Source organism: Acipenser ruthenus, chromosome 17, assembly GCF_902713425.1.
Source record: "Acipenser ruthenus chromosome 17, fAciRut3.2 maternal haplotype, whole genome shotgun sequence".
Lineage (NCBI taxonomy): Eukaryota > Metazoa > Chordata > Actinopteri > Acipenseriformes > Acipenseridae > Acipenser > Acipenser ruthenus.
Genome location: NC_081205.1, coordinates 24,128,018 through 24,148,799, shown reverse-complemented (window position 1 = coordinate 24,148,799; position 20,782 = coordinate 24,128,018). Strand labels below are relative to the sequence as shown.

General features: G+C 41.1%; 2 protein-coding genes across 4 annotated transcripts in view; one reads left to right on the top strand and one right to left on the bottom strand.

The window, feature by feature from the left end:
- Window positions 1-20,782, top strand: part of LOC117423043 (ubiquitin carboxyl-terminal hydrolase 13-like) — a 40,970-nt gene that overhangs the window by 16,279 nt on the left and 3,909 nt on the right. For 2 of the 3 annotated variants that reach the window (XM_034038398.3, XM_034038397.3), the window contains exons 11-21: window positions 2,013-2,138; window positions 3,805-3,958; window positions 4,478-4,652; window positions 4,744-4,832; window positions 12,763-12,885; window positions 13,305-13,331; window positions 13,717-13,860; window positions 14,327-14,368; window positions 18,200-18,360; window positions 19,089-19,257; window positions 20,505-20,589. In XM_034038398.3, coding sequence (XP_033894289.3) covers window positions 2,013-2,138; window positions 3,805-3,958; window positions 4,478-4,652; window positions 4,744-4,832; window positions 12,763-12,885; window positions 13,305-13,331; window positions 13,717-13,860; window positions 14,327-14,368; window positions 18,200-18,360; window positions 19,089-19,257; window positions 20,505-20,589 — 1,295 coding nt within the window. The remainder of the gene's footprint in view (window positions 1-2,012; window positions 2,139-3,804; window positions 3,959-4,477; window positions 4,653-4,743; window positions 4,833-12,762; window positions 12,886-13,304; window positions 13,332-13,716; window positions 13,861-14,326; window positions 14,369-18,199; window positions 18,361-19,088; window positions 19,258-20,504; window positions 20,590-20,782) is intronic. The other variant, XM_034038399.3, reaches the window with a different exon arrangement.
- On the bottom strand, window positions 6,993-11,834 carry LOC131697969 (uncharacterized). The gene is made up of 2 exons (XM_058990187.1): window positions 8,576-11,834; window positions 6,993-7,355 (listed from the first exon to the last, which is right to left on the bottom strand). The coding sequence occupies exons 1-2, from the start codon at window positions 11,666-11,668 to the stop codon at window positions 7,323-7,325; spliced, it is 3,126 nt and encodes a 1,041-aa protein (XP_058846170.1). The 5' UTR covers window positions 11,669-11,834; the 3' UTR covers window positions 6,993-7,322.

The window sequence follows — 20,782 nt, the reverse complement described above, 5'->3', positions numbered from 1 at the left end:
AAACTTTTCCCTGATTTAGCACTAGTCCTGGACTACATTACATAAAGTGACATGAGGCAGTCTAAGATTAGTGCTAATCAGGTTCTGTGAAACCAGCTATTAAAGTCTTTTAAAATGGTTTTCTGCAACAAACATTTCTAAGGGTATTTGTCCTTGTAGCAGAACCATACAGATTTTCCAAAAAATGTGTGAATGTGGTTAGAACATAAGGACATAAGAACATAAGAAAGTTTACAAACGAGAGGAGGCCATTCAGCCCATCTTGCTCGTTTGGTTGTTAGTAGCTTATTCATCCCTGAATCTCATCAAGCAGCTTCTTGAAGGATCCCAGGGTGTCAGCTTCAACAACATTACTGGGGAGTTGGTTCCAGACCCTCACAATTCTCTGTGTAAAAAAGTGCCTCCTATTTTCTGTTCGGTTGCCAGTGGCATCGCTAGGAACAGACATTTCTGAGGCCCAGACCCTTTGCAGACTTTAATAGGCGCATGTGGGATTCATTCATTTAAAAAAAATAAAAAAACCTCACTGTTTAGTGACACCACTGCAACTGACTGGATTGGCTTGACAATTGCAATCAGAGAAAATCTGCAGGTTACTTTTAAAAGGTAACTGATGCTTGGGTTTACAGTGATGAACAGATATTAAAACCTGATCACATTCTGATTGGCTCTCAACACACCACTAGCAAAGTGTCAAAAATGTGTCAACATTCTGTAAGTGTAACTAAACAATGAACAGGACAAAATGCATTTTGAACAGTAAGTAACTTTGCTGTGCCACTGCAAAATACCCATAACAATCAAAAAGAATTACTGTACTGAATTACAAAGGTTCACAAAAATGCATTAAACTGCAATGTAGATATAGTGTATAGTACAGTACTGGTAGTGTGTATTCATTTAAACAGTCTCATTCGCTCTCCATGCTGTGGCAGAATGCTTCAGTCGTCAGGGGGAGGATTGTCAGCTAGTAACAACCTTCTTGAAAGCTGGCAGCTCTCTGTTTTACATGAAAACAACCCCCACAGCTGACTCCAAGAGGGACTAGTGGGGCAAAGTGATGGGCAGGCAAGCGTCTTCTTAGCCTGTCTACATCGGTGCAAAGATCCCTTTGATTACAGTGGGGAGGCTCCAGGCTGACTGAAACCGGGCCTTGTTGCCTGGATCTTGACATTTTACAGCTTGAGCTATTAATGTGAGTGAGGAGGACAGAGAGTTGTATTTATTTGATTAATTGTCAGGAAAAGGTCAGGGGATGTTAACCACTGGCCGATAGCTGTTAAAAAGAGAACACGCTGCCGCTGGTGTTTTTGTTATCAGAAGCTATTTAGAGTGTCACCCGCTATAAATAAACAGCAATGGAAAAAAGGCGAGGAGCGACAGTTGTGAAGTTGTTTGGTTGCTAATAAGGCATGTGTGCCATCAAATGTATTTTTAGTCTGTTTAAGCTGGGCTATTAGAAAAACACAAAAAAGGATAATCCATGTCTTTAATTTATGGCACTTGGCCTTGTTGATGTGAATAAATATCAGATGCGGATTTCATGGTATTTTACTGTATCGTGGGGATTACGTTGATATTATTAACTAGCGTATCTACAGGGAAGTTTACTACAGTTTATGAAGTCCATGTAAGTTATTGTGGGGTGATTCTATGTAAAATACTATCAATAATTCAGGAATTTGTTTCACACACACTCAGAGCTTGTTGACAGTTAATTATACATTTCATATACTGTGTAAGGATCCTTCCACACCCTTTATTTACACTAAACCAGATACCTTTTTTTTCTGTGAATGTGTATTTGTGAATGAAACATATTTGGGCCATTCTGTTGGTTATTCATCTGTTCATCCATATCTGCCACTGCATGCTTTTCACTCTGAAAAAGTTGGAAGCTAGTATCCGCCCAACAGGTACTGAGCTTGTGGCATGAATGTGTTTGTGCATCCCTCTCTCAGTTAATGTAACACATCAGTGATTGGGTGTTTCAATTGCCCCCTCTGTTACAGCACCAGCAGAAAGGGATTTCCCTAAAGATGTTCAAAGCCTTGACAAGTAAAGGCCACCCGGAGTTCTCTTCCAGCAGACAGCAAGACGCACAGGAGTTCTTCCTTCACTTAATAAACCAGGTGGAGGTGCGTGCTGCACTGTGTCTCACAAAGTAAATGTACTATCCAGCAGGTTATACCTTTTTTTGAATGGTCTTTTCTTAATCTGTCTTTTCTTACCTGGGTAATATCCATTAGCATTCAATTTCCAGTCAAAGGATTTCTGTCTAGCCTGTGTGATAGAGCTGGAGTGTTGGTAGACTTCCTTTCTGAGTCCGACATCACACGCCATTCAGTTTTCTTTTTCAAATGTATTTTGGACTCATAGTCCTGGCAGATGGTCTGTGTGGTTTACAGGCTTGTTACATTTGTATTTTATTATTTAAATGTGTCTACTTCAAATAGGAAATAGCAGAATAGTATTGAATGAATATATGAAACACTGGGCCCACCCATCAAAACAAATTGAAATAAAAAATCATGTAACACACCAAGATGAATTTGGACAGCAGTTTTACAGTTTTACCATGGGTTTAACCACACTTTACCATGCTTATCTGTACTTTATCACTATTTTTATGGGTACTACATTTACCTGTGCTATTTCAGGCTAAGGCAGGGATTCCCATTGTGTGCACCTCATTAACTTAGCCATTTAAACAGAGGACTCCCCATCTCAATGTGGATATATGTACATGCTAGTAGAGGAAAATGAATGATAAATGACAAGCCATTAAGATAGGGAAACACATACTTGTGCAGGCCTGTGTTCTGTGACACCAACTGAAATCATCTTGCAGACCTCAATTTGGGAACCCCTGGTATAAGAGATCAACATTTTATTAAACTCACCTTGTACAGTATCCAAACAGCCTTTTATATTTGCAGTAATATTAACATGATATTTTAATATTGTACAGATCCAGCGCTGTAATGAAGGGAAATTCCATCATGATTGTCAGTTTGTCTTTTCAGATTTAAGTTTAAAATCTTTATTCTAGGTTAGTTCAAATATAGTTAGCTTCTGTTTGAATATTTCTAAATGCTGGACGTATCATTGCTTTGCAAAGTTCTTAATTTCTAATGCGTTTTCTTAATCCTGAAACATCTCTGCAGGTACAACACTATAGAACACTTCAATAAAATGAAGTGGCTTGGAGATGTTAAGTGTATTTTAGATCTGTTTACAGATTTCATACTGGGTTCCCCAGGGTCCTTTGACTGCCATGTTTCCACTTGACTGCACTCAACAGTGTACTTTCTCAACTTAGTTCCAGCATGTTTATTGCAGCTGCCATTTATAGATGGTTCAGCAGCCTCTTTATAATAGAAGGCAGCCCAATTTTAGAAAGTTGTTTGCTGGCTAGATCTTTAATTAGAGTTTGGTGTAAAGCACACTGGATTCTTGAAATTAAATTTTGTTTTTAGGCTTCCATCATGGGACTCTCCCAGAAAATATATTTTCTGTTGTGTTCTTGGTATAAGAAACAAGGAAGTTGGGACCTGTCATTTTCTGATGTCTTTTCAGTACTGCATGTAGGAATCTATTTGGGGTCAAGTGGGGTCATAATATTTGCAGAAGAAAGCGTTTGACCCCTTTTGGTATCTTTTTAATAACAATGTGCTAACAATGCACTACCAATTTCTTGCACTGTTTATGAGACTGTCATATATTTGCAGTGTCTGCACATAGGCGTCAGACAAATGTATCCTAAAAGTAATGTAATGAATATATTGTGTTGTGCCATCCTAGAGAAACAGTGAAGGCTCAGAGAATCCCAGTGATGTGTTCCGGTTCCTAGTGGAAGAACGAACCCAGTGCTGTCAATCCAGAATGGTCCGGTACACGCAGCGCGCTGACAACCTCATGCAACTTCCTGCGCCCATGGAAGCCGCAACAAACAAGGGTAAGTATGGAAGCTTAGTAGGCAATAACACACGCAAGAGACAACCCACTCCTGCAGGGAGGCACAGCCAAGACCCCTTCATCCACTTGTTAAGTGAGTTGTCTGAGTTCAATTGTGTTATTGTGCTTACACTACACAGATTGATATAGAGAGTGATTAGGTTGTACCGAGTCAATGCCATGGATTGAAATACTCATCAGATCGTTCAGTTCTTCCAAACCACTTTATAAGCAATACTTATAAGAAAGGCAAGTAGGAAACATTGTGGCCAGTGCCTTAAAAGTGTAAGTGGTGGTATTACTGCAGCAGTTAGGAATGGGTGGCTCCTCGCTATCAGAGCTAGGTGTAACAACACCTGACATGATCAGTCTGCAACTCCAGTCCAACCAACAATTTTTTGATATACAGGCAAATTATATTATGTTAATGAAAGGGACAGTGTGAGGTGCAGCCCACCTGCTCAGTGGATAAAAGGAGCGCATTACAAATTGTTTTTAAAATAAGGATTTTGCTACACAGAGGAGTTGATAGCCTATGAAGTGAAACGTCAGGAGGCTGAAGTGAGCAGGAGAGCGCCCCCGCTAGCGGTCCGGGCCAGGATTCCATTCAGCGCCTGTTTGCAGGCCTACACAGAGCCGGAGAACGTGGATGACTTCTGGAGCAGTGCTCTGCAGGCCAAGTCTGCCGGAGTCAAGTAAGAGAACATCCTTCTGTGTTTAGTAGTCAAACCCGTCTTCAATCTGTTATATATGAGCTATTCAAATGATTATTTTTTTGTTTCACAGAACATCTCGCTTTAAATCATTTCCTGAATACTTGGTTATACAGATAAAGAAGTTTACCTTTGGGTTGGACTGGGTGCCTAAAAAATTAGGTAAGTGTTGGCTATTAGTAGAGTAGGATGACCTCACTAGGCCTCGAATGTAGTCTGAAACCAAAATAAAAGGACTATTCACTGCTGTATTCTCTCCAAAAAAAAACAAGCAAGCCAAGCACACTGAAGAAAACATAGAATACTGTGAGTGATTTAAATTGAATAGGGAACAGAGGGCTTTCCTGCTCTCAGCTTTATCTTTTTCATAAAACTGTAACATGTAAAGTTAAGTAGTAGACTCCTATTCATTTGTGGGTAATGCCACATGTACCCACTAAGGGGCATTATCGATCCATGGTATGATAGCTCCAAACTGCTCAGCTGCTATTCACACTCCACTATTAAACACCCCATTGCATATACAGTACTGTGCAAAAGTTTTAGGCAGGTGTGAAAAAATGCTGTAAAGTAAGAATGCTTTCAAAAATAGACATGTTAATAAATTATATTTATCAATTAACTAAATGCAAAGTGAGTGAACAGAAGAAAAATCTAAATCAAATCCATATTTGGTGTGACCACCCTTTGCCTTCAAAACAGCATCAATTCTTCTAGGCACACTTGCACAAAGTCAGGGATTTTGTAGGCATATAGTCAGGTGTATGATAAAACAATTATATCAAACAGGTGCTAATGATCATCAATTCAATATGTAGGTTGAAACACAATCATTAACTGAAACAGAAACAGCTGTGTAGGAGGAATAAAACTGGGTGAGGAACAGCCAAACTCAGCTAACAAGGTGAGGTTGCTGAAGACAGTTTACTGTCAAAAGTCATACACCATGGCAAGACTGAGCACAGCAACAAGACACAGGGTAGTTATACTGCATCAGCAAGGTCTCTCCCGGGCAGAAATTTCAAGGCAGACAGGGGTTTCCAGATGTGCTGTCCAAGCTCTTTTGAAGAAGCACAAAGAAACGGGCAACGTTGAGGATCGTAGACGCAGTGGTCGGCCAAGGAAACTTACTGCAGCAGATGAAAGACACATCATGCTTACTTCCCTTCGCAATCGGAAGATGTCCAGCAGTGCCATCAGCTCAGAATTGGCAGAAAACAGTGGGACCCTGGTACACCCATCTACTGTCCGGAGAAGTCTGTTCAGAAGTGGCCTTCATGGAAGACTTGTGGCCAAAAAGCCATACCTCCGATGTGGAAACAAGGCCAAGCGACTCAACTATGCACGAAAACACAGGAACTGGGGTGCAGAAAAATGGCAGCAGGTGCTCTGGACTGATGAGTCAAAATTTGAAATATTTGGCTGTAGCAGAAGGCAGTTTGAGCTGGAGAGCGGTACACGAATGAGTGTCTGCAGGCAACAGTGAAGCATGGTGTAGGTTCCTTGCAAGTTTGGGGCTGCATTTCTGAGTTGGGGATTTGGTCAGAATTAATGGTCTCCTCAATGCTGAGAAGTACAGGCAGATACTTATCCATCATGCAATACCATCAGGGAGGCATCTGATTGGCCCCAAATTTATTCTGCAGCATGACAACGACCCCAAACATACAGCGAAAGTCATTAAGAACTATCTTCAGCGTAAAGAAGAACAAGGAGTCCTGGAAGTGATGGTATGGCCCCCACAGAGCCCTGATCTCAACATCATCGAGTCTGTCTGGGATTACATGAAGAGAGAGAAGCAACTGAGGCTGCCTAAATCCACAGAAGAACTGTGGTTAGTTCTCCAAGATGTTTGGGCCAACCTACCTGCCGAGTTCCTTCAAAAACTGTGTGCAAGTGTACCTAGAAGAATTGATGCTGTTTTGAAGGCGAAGGGTGGTCACACCAAATATTGATTTGATGTAGATTTTTCTTCTGTTCACTCACTTTGCATTTTGTTAATTGATAAATATAAACTATTAACATGTCTATTTTTGAAAGCATTCTTACTTTACAGCATTTTTTCACACCTGCCTAAAACTTTTGCACAGTACTGTGTATATATATATATATATATATATATATATATATATATATCTTGTAGGCTTGCTGAATGCAGGCACCACTTTTTAATGTGGAATTAATCACAGGCGAACACAGGTTTGGTGGATCCGTGTGCTTTTATTTTGGGTCTTGAAGGGCATCAAAAACGGGAAACAAACAAAAAAAACAAACCTATATCTTGCACAGGAGTAGTTTTAAAAAAAAACTATTTTCAAAACAACAAGTTCCAACACGGCTCAGTCCTTCTCTCCTCAGTCACGATCCCCTGTCTAGTGACTGCTCAGCCTTTTTATATCACTGGGCTGGAGGAGATGCTTGTTAACTGCATCGGCTACAGGTGCTGGCCAATTGAGGCAATCACTAATCTATTCATTTTAATTAACGTCCCTAAATATGAGCACCTGTAGCCCATAGCCCACTTATCTCCTCCTGATCATTGCAGGCTGGTTCCAGAGCTGCCAGTGATCCCTCCTGTGCTGTTTGCTGGGTCCGGTCAGCCTCTCTCCGGCCCACCATATGCACCCCCTGCGGGTTGGCCTGTGAGATGGCTCACATACCTTCCCCCTTTGCTTCGGCATAATCCTAGAGCAGGAAGAAGAAGTCAATTCAGGGATTCTTGACAACACGTCAGCATTCATATGATCCTTACCTGCCCGGTGCTTAACCTCAAAACAGTAGGGCTGTAGAGCCAGAAACCATCGAGTGAGACGAGGGTTTGAATCCTTCTCCTTATACATCCAGCGCAGCGGGGCATGATCTGTATAAAGGGTGAAGCGGCGTCCCCACAAATAATATTTTAAGCTTTCTACAGCCCACTTGATTGCTAGACATTCCTTTTCTATCGTTGCATACCGTTGTTCTCGAGGTAACAGTTTTCGGCTTAGAAACATGATGGGATGTTCTTCCCCATCAAAGTCCTGAGCTAATACTGCCCCTAATCCCACCCCTGAGGCATCTGTCTGCAAGATAAAATCTTTTCTAAAATCAGGGTTCTTTAAGACTGGTCTGGACAACAAGGCATGTCTCAAGTCCTGAAACGCCGCCTCACACTCTTTGGACCACTGGATGGGCCGATTTTTATGGCCTTTGGTCAAATCTGTAAGGGGTGTAGCTCTAGTGGCGAAGTGCGAAATAAATCTCCGGTAATAACCGGCTAGCCCCAAGAAAGCCCGAACCTGCCTTTGGGTAGTGGGACGAGGATAATTCCTCAGGGCATTAACTTTAGTTTCTTGAGGTTTTACCAACCCCTGCCCCATTGTGTACCCTAAATATTGGGTTTCCGAAAAGGCTAATTTGCATTTTTTTGGATTTGCTGTGAGCCCTGCCTGCCTAATGGAATTTAATACCGCCTGTAGCCTTTGTAGATGTGTCGGCCAGTCATGGCTAAAGACTACCACATCATCTAAGTAGGCTCCAGCATACTCAGCATGAGGACGGAGGACCCGATCCATCAACCGTTGAAAAGTAGCAGGCGCTCCGTGCAAGCCAAAGGGGAGAACCACAAATTCAAAGAGACCCTGAGGAGTGGAGAAGGCAGTTTTTTCGCAGGAGTCCGGTGATAAGGGTACCTGCCAGTAACCTTTGGTTAGATCTAGAGTGGAGATATACCGGGCATTTCCCACACGCTCCAGCAGTTCATCCACTCTAGGCATCGGGTATGCATCAAACTTGGAAACTGCATTTAATTTTCTGAAATCAATACAAAACCGTATTGAACCATCAGGCTTGGTAACCATTACCACCGGGCTGCACCAATCACTAAACGATTCTCTAATAACACCCAACTCCAGCATTTTTCTCACCTCCTCCTTCATGGTCACCCGTTTGGCTGCCGGGACCCGTGTATGCCGCTGACACACTTTCACTCCTGGCTCCGTTGTGATTTGGTGCTGCCCCAGGTGTGTGATCCCAGGTTCCTCAGAAAATACATCAGAGTTATCGGACAACAATTTATTAAGTTCTTTTTGTTGCTGGTTATTCAAGTGTTCCCCTTTGCATATGCTATGTCTTTGTGGTACTTTGGGCTCCCCTTGGGTTTCATCCTCCCCCTCTAACTCAGCATTTCTAAAAAACAAGCACTCTCGTTCTTTCCAAGGCTTTAGTAAGTTAACGTGGTATATCTGGTGGGTTTTTCTTTTACCTGGTTGATGAACTTTATAATTCACGGGTCCTACCTTCTCCACTATTTCCACTGGCCCCTGCCATTTTGCTACAAACTTATGGGGGTCAGATGGGACCAGCACCAATACCCGGTCCCCCTCTTTAAACTCCCGGGCCCTCGCCCCCTGATTGTACTGTCGCTCCTGTTGGGACTGCTCTTTTCTTAAATGTTCCTGCACTAGTTGGGACATTTTTCCCAACCTGTCACGGAGTTGAGTTACATACTCTGCAACACTGTCCCCTCTAGCTGGTTCTGCCTCCCATGCTTCCCGCAAGACGTCTAGTAACCCTCGGGGCTGTCTGCCAAACAGTAATTCAAATGGGGAGAACCCGGTTGATGCTTGGGGAACTTCCCTGAAAGCAAACATCAGAAAAGGCAAAGCAGTATCCCAGTTACACAAATCTTCTTGTGCTACCCTTTTAAGCATACCTTTTAGGGTTCGGTTGAACCTCTCTACCAAACCATCCGTCTGTGGGTGGTACACAGAGGTTCGAATTGTTTTTACTTTCAGGAGGCGGCATAACTCTTTAAAGACCCGGGACATAAAGGGGGTTCCCTGGTCAGTAAGCACTTCCTTTGGGAGACCCACTCTACAAAAAATATTCATTAGTTCTCTGGCTATAGTTTTGGTAGCCATGTTCCTTAAGGGGACCACCTCAGGGTATCGGCTGGCATAATCAACTAGCACTAATATATATTCGCACCCTGACTTGGTTTTTGGCAAAGGGCCAACTATATCTATCCCTACCCTATCAAAGGGCACCTCAATAATAGGTAGCGGTATCAAGGGAGCTCGAGGCGGTTTTTTACTTGCCACTTTCTGGCACTCGGGACAAGACTCACAGAAATCTGCCACCTCACGCCACACCCCAGGCCAGAAAAAACGGAGAAGGATTCTATCTCGTGTCTTGTCAGTGCCTAGATGTCCCCCCAACAAATGTGTATGCGCTAAACGCATAATGGTGTTCCTCTGTGAGTGCGGTACTAGCAACTGGTGGGTATGCTCTCCTTGGAGAGTACCCCGAATAACCCTGTATAACAGGCCGTTGTTTAACAGAAAGTGTGGGGTAGGTTTTGTGTCGCATATTTTCCAATATTCTTCACTAGCTTCCATGGCCTGTTCAAATGCATACCGTAAGTTAGGATCCTCTAACTGAGCTTGCTTAAAAACCGGACGATCAAGTTCAATCGCTCGGTTCAAAAAATCTTCATTGTCTTCAGACTCTACCGCCTGTAATGAGGGAAGATTTATAGGGCTTTCCCCAATTCTGCCAAGGTTTTTAGTTTTCTCCAGAAATTTCCTACCTTCCCGCTTCTTTTGAGAGCGGGTTTTCCTTTCTCCCTGAGGGGGCTTGATTACTTCCTCCCTAAATGGAAATAACCCTTCGTCCATATTTTCCCCCTCAAAATTAGAAGTGGAGTGCAGTGGTCCCCCCCTTTCTCCAACCAGTGTGGTTCCGGCTTTTAACAGTTGATGGAACCTTTCACAGTTCTTCCCTAAGATTACAGGGAAGGGGGGAGCTGGAATCACTCCCACCTTAACCTTAAAGGATTTACCCCCAATTTCTATATTGATTATTACAGTGGGATAGGTTTTTATATCACCATGTACACACAGTAAATTTATGTCTGCTTGCCCCTTTTTGTATTTGCTTCCTGGTACGAGATCCCGGCTAACCAGAGTCTCTGTGCTACCTGAATCTATCAGAGCGATGGTTTCCTGACCCTCAACCCTCACTGGTATGACAAAGGGATCTGCACTCACCGGGCCGGCATGACCATACGCAATGCTGCGCGCCACCCCGACTTCCATACGTTCAATCTCCTCCTGCTGACATTGCCTCGCGATGTGCCCGGGTTCTCCGCACCTGAAACAAATGATGGGGCCTGGGGATGTCCGTGGTTTGTCCCGCCAGAATTCCTCTGGTGGGCTAGTTTTTTCTGTTACCCACCGAGGAGCTAACCGTGGAACCCATAAAGGGGGTTTCCGGTTACCCTCTTTGGGGTTTACCTTTTTTTGTATGTCCTTAGGAGATGTATTTGTCCTCTTTCCTGAGCTTCCTTCCGATGGGGCTGCAGCCGCTTCAGCATCCTGGTAGGCCTCTGCCAGGCAAACAGCTTCCTCCAAGCTCTGTGGTTGATTTCTTCGGACCCAGGCTGCCACTCCAGCTGGTATTACTTGTAACAGCTGCTCGACCACCAGACAGTCTGTGATTTGCTCAACATTCCTGCTCTCTGTTTTCAGCCACCGTTTGCAGAAGTGGCGGAGGGTTTGAGCTGCCACACGGGGTTTAGTCCCCAAGGGGATGGTATATCCCCTGAAGCGCAGTCTATAGCTTTCCTCTGTGATGCCCAAGCGTTGCAGGATAGCGGTTTTTACTTTCTGGTAATCTTGCGCGTCTGCCGTGTCCAGTGCTCTGTAAGCGGCTTGAGCTTCTCCGGAGAGACATGGGGCCAGTTTCAATGCCCACAGCTCTTTTGGCCAAGCTGCTGCCTCCGCCATTCTTTCAAACGTTACTAAAAACGCTTCAGGGTCATCTTCAGTCGTCATTTTCAGGAGCTTGGGCTGGACTGCAAACATCCTGGCCACCGTGGCCTCCGTACTCCCTGGTGCCATCATCTTAGTCACCAGTGTGCCGAAAAACTGAGCCAGTTGTTCCTGTCTCTGCACCTCTCTGGCTTCTCGTTTCCCCTCCTGCTCTTGCATCCACCGTATCAGCTTGTCCACCTCCATATCCACACAATAAGTTTAGCTGTTGCCGTCAGAGGGGCCCCACTTCTGGTACCACTTGTAGGCTTGCTGAATGCAGGCACCACTTTTTAATGTGGAATTAATCACAGGCGAACACAGGTTTGGTGGATCCGTGTGCTTTTATTTTGGGTCTTGAAGGGCATCAAAAACGGGAAACAAACAAAAAAAAAAAACCTATATCTTGCACAGGAGTAGTTTTAAAAAAAAACTATTTTCAAAACAACAAGTTCCAACACGGCTCAGTCCTTCTCTCCTCAGTCACGATCCCCTGTCTAGTGACTGCTCAGCCTTTTTATATCACTGGGCTGGAGGAGATGCTTGTTAACTGCATCGGCTACAGGTGCTGGCCAATTGAGGCAATCACTAATCTATTCATTTTAATTAACGTCCCTAAATATGAGCACCTGTAGCCCATAGCCCACTTATCTCCTCCTGATCATTGCAGGCTGGTTCCAGAGCTGCCAGTGATCCCTCCTGTGCTGTTTGCTGGGTCCGGTCAGCCTCTCTCCGGCCCACCATATGCACCCCCTGCGGGTTGGCCTGTGAGATGGCTCACAATATATATATATATATATAGGCATACATACATTAGACTACTGGACTGCAGTTTTGAGTGGGATTATCTTTCCTGTACTAAAAAAGCAGTCTGCATTTTTTAGTGTGTTTCCCTTCCCTAGACATGTATACAGGTCTGCAGTAATGAAAGAGTTAATTAACATTTAGACAATTTATTTCTAGAATATCACCTTAGACAAGATCACATCTAAATTGTTCCCCAGTATAAATTTCTAAGCTATTTTACATCTAACTGGCTTCTCATTTTTGCTATTTTCTGGTCTGTTTATTAATGTTTGCTTTAAGCAACTTTTGTTGGATTTATTTGTTCTTTTTCAGTCTAACTGGTAATTTGTGAATAGTAAATGTCTGCTCTTTCTCAATACATATTTAAACTTATTTTCTTGTTTTGCTGTTCTTTTTTTGACTGAAATCAATCATGTTTTCTTATGTATCTGCTTAAAAAGAAAGTTGTAATCATTTATTTACACAATGCTTTCTCCTGTCTGTCCTGTACACAGACATTTCTATAGACATGCCAGACTTACTGGACATCACTCACCTCCGTGCTACTGGGTTGCAGCCAAAAGAGGAGGAGCTTCCAGACATTGCTCCGCCCATTGTTATTCCAGATGAATCCAAAGGTACCGCCCTCTTCCAAGAGGAGTCCTCAAGCGGCTGTCCTCTCTTCTTTTATCACATTACACATTTAGTTTTAATACACTGAAGTGTGACTTGCCAGTAATGGTCATGTGACATGACCTTTTTTGGTTTTTGATGTCTTATCCAATGTAGCAAATAAAATCTCAATTAAGGACAGTTCATTGTCAGCTCAGACCAACCAAATAAAAATCATTGGCTACGACCTAAATTTTTTAATGTATAGAACAAACCCTTTTTTGTTTCACACCAACTAATCACATACACTGAAACACTAGAGTGAGGGTCATCTAAGTCAGCATTGCTCTTTTTAATTTCAAAGCCTACACAAGCTGCACCAGGGCACTATTCTTTGCACCCTATGTTTGCACTGATTGTGTTTTATATTTTGTTTCCATTCCAGATCATTTGATGAATAATTTCACAGACTGTACGTATTTGTTTAGATTCTTCTTTTTGTGCTTTAATTGTGAATGCAGTTTGCTTTTTCAAACCCTGTTTTGCTTTTGTATTGATTTTGTAATATGTGATCAAAGGTGTGTCTACAATATTTCCTAACTCACAAAAAGTCATAATCTAGTTGGAAGAAAACACATGCAGTTAAGCCACTTATATATGCAAGACAAAGGGTTATATTTAAACAATGCAACAACAGATTTGAATGCGACCACTGATTTAACTTTCTATTATTCTGGCTTTGTGCCCTCAGGGATGATTTTATAGTAACATTCAGCTCATTAAAATAGAGCCCAATCTTATTGAATTTGTTCCTTGAGGTCCAATTTGATGCTTAACTTGTTTTCGTCCCTACACAGCTCCAGAAATAGACGAGTCGGCAGTGATGCAGCTCGCTGAAATGGGCTTCCCCCTCGAAGCCTGTCGCAAGGCAGTTTACTACACAGGAAACTTGGGGGCTGAAGTGGCCTTCAACTGGGTTATAGCCCACATGGAGGAACCCGGTAAGTAGGTGTGGGTTGATGGGTGCCTCTTGCTAATGATTAATTGAATACGATTCCCCTTTTTTTAAAAGGGGAATTGTTTATGAATTGCGATCTACATGAAGAATATGTATACCTGCATAACCCCTTACAGAAAAAGCTGAAACACACCACTGGGATATCATTATAATCCCCTATAGAAACCGTTATCAATTCGAATACCACTGCATTACCTTAAAATGAGCACAGTGGAATTGGAACACACTGATATCATACTGTTATGGTACTGCAATGAACTACCTGTGTATATTGCTTTATACCATAATAGTGTTCAATACACCAATTATGAGGTCATCATATTAATAAAGGTAAGAACAGGCCAGGGTAGAGTGCAGTGTCAGCGTTAGAGTGAAAATGACAGAGGGGACAACACTGTCTCTTTAGTGAAATTCAGGGGGAAAAAAATCACTTTCGTTTTCATTCGTAGAAGGAAACGGTAACAGCAACCCCGGAAGTAATCAGCAGCAGGGTGAGTATTTTAACCCTTTGTTCACCACAAAACCAACTTCTTACTGGAAATTCAATTTGACCTGCCTGATCACGTCTTCCAAATAGTACTTGCATCTCCATTTTGTGCTTTTCACATAAAGAGTGACATCGCTTGTACTTTTTTTTCTGCTAATAATTCCCAATTATTGCATTTTTCCGTGCCTTTAAAAGTCTTACCTTCAGCCCCAGTGACACTAGTCACTGCCTATAAAGGTATGATAATAAGAGGGGATTTCAAGCACATGTTTATACTTCAGAGAGATTCCAAGGCTTTTAAAGTGCAGCAACAGCATAGTTTAAATGCAATACTTGCAGTTGGCCAAAGCCTGTTCAGTGCCTATCATGTCCTTGTGCTTATACTTTGGTCTCGCCAAATAAATACAAACTGTCTTACGAGTCCCACCGCTACAGCACAAAGGAAATACAAGGCAACTTTATACGGTATATGTGCTGCTTCCCCATTTCCTTGCAAGTTGGAATGGGGCCACTTCTAAGCATGCTCATGCAAAGCAAGCTAACTTGCATGGTGTGTCAAATAATGTAAAATTAAGATTGCTCCAATCTGTCTAAATCCCGTAGCTGTTGTTTTCCAGGAGTTATTAGAAATGGAAAATGTGTTCTCTACAGAGGTACACAGGCGACAGTCTAGGATTAGAGGCATGTTAATCTGTGGAAAGCCTCTGTGCTCGACCAGACAAAGAGAGACTTTCAAAAATAAATCTTTGTAACTAAGGCAGTTTGGTGATGCTTTACTTGTAAAAGAAACTGGCAAAAAACCTAGAAGGGTTTGTATTTTAAGTAGGGCTGTCACCTGATAAAAAATTTTGATCAGTTAATTCATGATTATTAGTTGATTAATCGGTAGATTAATCAGTAGATTAACCCGTGCACATTTTTAATATAAGGTAACAATTATAGTGGCTGTCCTACATAGTAATACTAAAAAATCAATAGAATCTAAAGAAAATAAGCAGCCCAATGGGAATTTGGTCTTTCTAAAAGCATTTTTTATTATTATTTTTATTTTAGTAAATGTAACACATTTTCACAGAACAACCTTTTGGGCCACTGTCAGTCACATACCTGAAAACACAAGACAGCTGAGCTGCGTTTCCATAGTCGGTTGTTTACCATTACAGCTACATACTTGGCTTCCTGTACTGCTGCTTTTATTTGTTCTGAATCTTGTGGCTATTGACAAGCGATTGCTTAACATGCTGTCGTAGTCAAAAATCAGAGAAAGTAATTCCACCTAATTACCTCTATTTGAGGAATTGGAGCCTTCATCGTGCCCTCTGAATGCCAGTTCTTGCTTGCCAAGGTAAACAGAATCAAAGTGTTTAAGAACCTCACGATTTTGTCTTACTTGCTCATTGTGATGTATTGTATCCCTATGCTTCTCATCCAGTTGAACACCAAGCTGGGTTTGTCCAAAAGTTTTGAGTGTTACAGTGGCTTGCAAGTAACTTTGGGAGGGCTAATGTTTTTGTGCCGACTTTGATAGACGTCCTAGATTGCTGTAGCCAGTGCTGTTCCATATCACCTTTTCTGTACTGAGCAAAAGACAGTTCCAACATTATTATTTTTTTAAGTGACAGCTACTGGTAAGCCACGGATACCTTTCATAATTTGATTGTTGGAAGTGGCGAGTATATCCCTTCCCTTCCTGTGTCAGTTCGGGTATTTGTAGTGTATACCTCCCTTTTTAAAAATCTCCAATTTTTCTGAGAGTTCTTTTGTAAAATTGATTTGTAACCAAATCGACTGATGAAATTTTTTAAAAATTGATTTGTAAACAGTAGTTCTAAATATTACTTTGACATTCTCAATATAATATTACCAATATCGCACAAAATTCATCTATTCTTACACTGCTTAACCTAGCATATTTAACTCCCGCCTCTACTCACTAATGATTGGACAGCTGCAAAACCAGGGCAGATCTTTGACTCCCATTGGGTAAACTCACAAGACGAACTGAAATGGTGAATACCTTCAATGGTGTATGTCCCGCCTCTGCTCACTCATGATTGGACACCTGCATAACAAGGGGAAGATATTCAGATATACTCCCATTGGTTAAACCTACTTAGACATTCACCGTTTATGTCCTGCCTCTGCTCACTTATGATTGGACTGCCGCGGAGAAAATGCAGATCTTCTATTGGTTGATTTTATTTTATATAAATAAATAAAATTCTGCACGATTTAAATTGTAAAAAAAATATATCTGCGATCAACTCTTTAGTTGATTAATCGGTATGATTCATCAGTTAATCATAGTAGCCCTAATTAAGAATCATTTTTAATTAAATGGTATTACTCCCCACTCTGTCTAGATCAAGAGAATCATACAGTGAATTTTGCATCCCAGCATGTGAAAAACAGTTATAAATCTTATAAGGTTTCTGGCAATGGGATAAAAAAAATCCCATAGGTAAACAAAGGGTTAAACAATTGAGATCAAACTAAATATAGTACTGTACAGTATAATAATAAACACTGAACTGAGTTTAGATGGAGGGTCAGATATTCATGCCGTGCATATCAAGCCACACATACAAATAAATATATAAATATCACTAAATCAGCTTTATACAAGCCTCATAACTAATGCTATATAAGTACAGTAGAGAGTCAGTTATCCGATATTTGATCAACGGTATTGTCTATTCAACCGGACGCACCTGTAATCCCGTGATGAATTACGAGTGTATTACGCACACAGCTTCTGCTGCTAAAACAGCTACGAGATTTAGCTGCCAAAAAAAGGACCAGCAGACTGAGGCAAATGAAAGTTACACAATTATTCAGACACCAAAACCTTAGCTGAGGCATTGTGTGCTTTAAATTGTTGCAGTTAAGCAAATTAAAACCTCGTTTTGATTTTTCTTCTATTTCGTCAGTACAGGCTGGAGATCATGTCTATGTTATTGAGCAGCTAAGAACTTTTATCATATTCATTTCAATTGCACGTTATTACAATGCCTTAACAGCAAGTATCAAAGTATAGAAACATTTTACTGGATTTTTGAAGTTTAATGATTACTAAAGTTCTGTAATGTGTCAAAGTTGTGCTGAATTGTATTCTTTGATCATTTTCAAAGTTTGATATATGGTACTTTTTAAATTACAGTATTTCATTACCTTAACTGTAAGTGTAAAAGGTTTACTGAAATGCATTAATTTAATGAATTATAAAGCTTTGTAATTTTGTATGCTTAATGTGATAGAATAGGTTGCTAGCTATATCATCAGGAGGTACTTGTGTACTAAGTACTTGTGTGTTAACTTTATTCCATATATTATTAAAGGTACAGTAATTGTTATTAATACCTGTTTGATTTTCCATACAAATCGATTATGTGAACTAGTATCGGTCCCAATTAGTTTGGATAATTGACTCTCTACTGTAATAAAGAGATGGATTTGTTTGTATTTCTATATACACAGTCCGACCTGGCATTACCACCATATTGATTGTAAATGTTCACGTTTTCATAATGAACAATGCTAAAGCAGTAAGTCAATAATTAAGAAAACCCTCTCATGTTTGCATCAGTCACCTGTGTTTTTAACATTTCCAGTTGTTAATCTTCAGCCATTTCAAGCTACACTGCAGCCTTAGTCACATCAGAGCTGAAATAAGCAGGACCTGGGGACCTACATGACTTATAAACAGGATTACAGGGGAGCAAATCATTATTATTTTTGTTCTGGTAGCTGAAAGGTTCTAGATATCAAAAACACTTTTGTTTTCCATTGTAGACATTCACACGATCTTTATTAAGTATGCATTTCCTTTCTTTAGACTTTGCTGAGCCGTTGGTGGTTGCTGGTTTTAGTGAGATTGACTCTTCATCGTCGGCAGCGGTTCCTGTGGCTGACAACCAGCCTCCAGAGGAGAGTGTAGCCATCCTTACATCCATGGGCTTTCCCAGGTACCAGGCCTTGCAGGGCCTGAAGGCAACGGTGAGTCTTTAAAGCAACTCCTTTTCATTGGGCAGATACAAGAATGGACAACACACAGTAACCAATCAGACTGCTGAGCATGTATAAACACCCATCCGTTGTAAGGACATTCATTTACCAGTCACTGTGCAACTTTCAAAGTTAAAGAAACGATTTAACTCTAACATAGTGATATAGTGTCTGGAGCCTAAAGCCTAAAGCTGGGGTTGGCAGATATTTCAGTTCACTTAGTGGATGTTATCGGTAACCCTAAAGTGGCATCTTCCCACAACAGTTATAAACAGTTATGTAGGAGGTAATAATAGCTTGCTGCTCACCATGAAGGCAGTACCTTAGTGACCAATTTTCCTCCACATACAGTATTGAACATAACATCTGGACATAACACGGTGTTCTGATGTCATGTACAAGACAGTTCCTTTGTTGTTTATCAATAACTCTGAAGTATATTATAAAGTTGTTTTGTGGTTAGAAAACGTTTTACGTTTCCATTTAAGCACAAGTAGACCTCCCAACCAGTTAATATTGTTTTCTGTTGAGCTTCCTGGAGTTTATTACTGCTTGTAGTTGCAGTAGGATGACTTTTTGCCTCAGTGATGTTGTGGCAAGCGAATGAGAAATAAAATATCTAGCAGCAGCTTTTATCAAATGATGTACCCCAAAACCCTGAATATCTTCTGTCCTTTGAGTAACATGCATATAATATCTGTGTTCACGGATTATTTTAGAACAACAATCTGGAACGTGCGTTAGACTGGATCTTTACTCACCCAGACAGTAAAGAGGAGAGTGAGGCAGCCTCAGACATCGCCGATCCAGAAGGCAACGCCAACCCAATCTCCAACGCCACCGCTGTCAATGAGCCAAGCGGGCCGCGGGTTAGGGACGGGCCTGGCAGTGAGTACAGAAACACACTTATTTTGTTTTACCTAAACTTAATAAGTTTAGGTAATAGGTTTTGGTTGAAACATTACCTGAACTATTAGGGATTCCAACTGAGAACAACTCTTTTTTTGCTTTATACAAACAGCTAAAACAATTTGGTGAAATAAACTTCCCCTGTGAGTGGGAAAAAAGCATTCTGTACTGATACGGTAAGTGTGTCTGGCAACAAGAGCATACACCAGGGGTGCACAATTCTGGTCCCGGAGGTAACAAGCCTTCCTGCTCTTTGTTTCACCTGTCCCCTAAATGACCTGGAGGACACGGGACCTTGAGGACCAGAGGCTTTTTTTTAAACAGGACAGACCAGAGCATGTAGGTGCACATGTTTACCACAAGGTGTCAGACAAGTTCTACTACTGGATCCGTAGCGTTCTGCATTTTCGTTTTTTATCTTTAAAAAAACAAATCCAGGAATTTAGCGCGTGTAAAAGCCTCATAAATGGATTGCTTGCCTCTCGGTTCCTTTTATTGTTTTAGTTTAATGTGTTGCTTATTTTTCAGTATGTTCTTCTATTGACAGCGCCTCATGTACCTCAATGCAGGAGTATTTGCAACGCTATGCATCCTCTGCCTCATCTGATCCACTTCTGCTATTTTTGCTTTTTGTATACTTCGAAACATTTGCTTTCTTTTGAAGATTTGCTGATTTACGTTTTCTCCCCATTCCTCATCCACTAAAATTATTATATTTTCGTGTAAACATTTCAATTTAGTTTTTGATCAAGCTAGTAGTTACTGTGTCCAGCAATCGCCATAATAATCAGACTTTGATTGGCCAACATAATCAGGTGATAATGTGTTTGTGAAGTGACAGAGAACCACGTTTGAACGTTATTTGGTCCTCTGACGTCTAAACGTCTGCTGTATCCTAGGATACAGCGTATGGTTGCTTATCACAATGTCGGAGTCAAAATAAAAAAGCATTTTAAATCAAAATATTCTGTATTTCCTAGAAAATAGTACCAGGAAAATATTGAATAATAGACAAAAATTGGGTATAAATCAGTAAAAAAAAAAAATCCTGGAATTTCTCGGTAAAATTCAGTATAAACCGGAAACATGGAACACTATGGATCCTTCAGAATTCACATGTAAATACAAAGTGTATTGAACAGCATACTTTTAAATATGGATAATGATTTTCTTTGGTGACCACTAACCCACATTACATCATTATCGAACCTCTTCTTACATTACAGGATACGAGCTGTTTGCCTTCATTAGCCATATGGGAACATCCACAATGTGCGGCCGCTATGTATGTCACATCAAAAAGGAGGGAAGGTATGATATATGATAGGCTCCTGTAGCAAAGTCTCCCATTCTTGGGCATGTTGCTCAGTTTATAGCATCAACAAGGTTACAGCTGATAAAGCAATTCCAGACGTACACTATTAGTAGATAAAGGAAAGTACTTGTTTTCTTGACTAATTTGACAAATTTAGTACCGAGGTAACGTTTACATCCTCAATTTTTA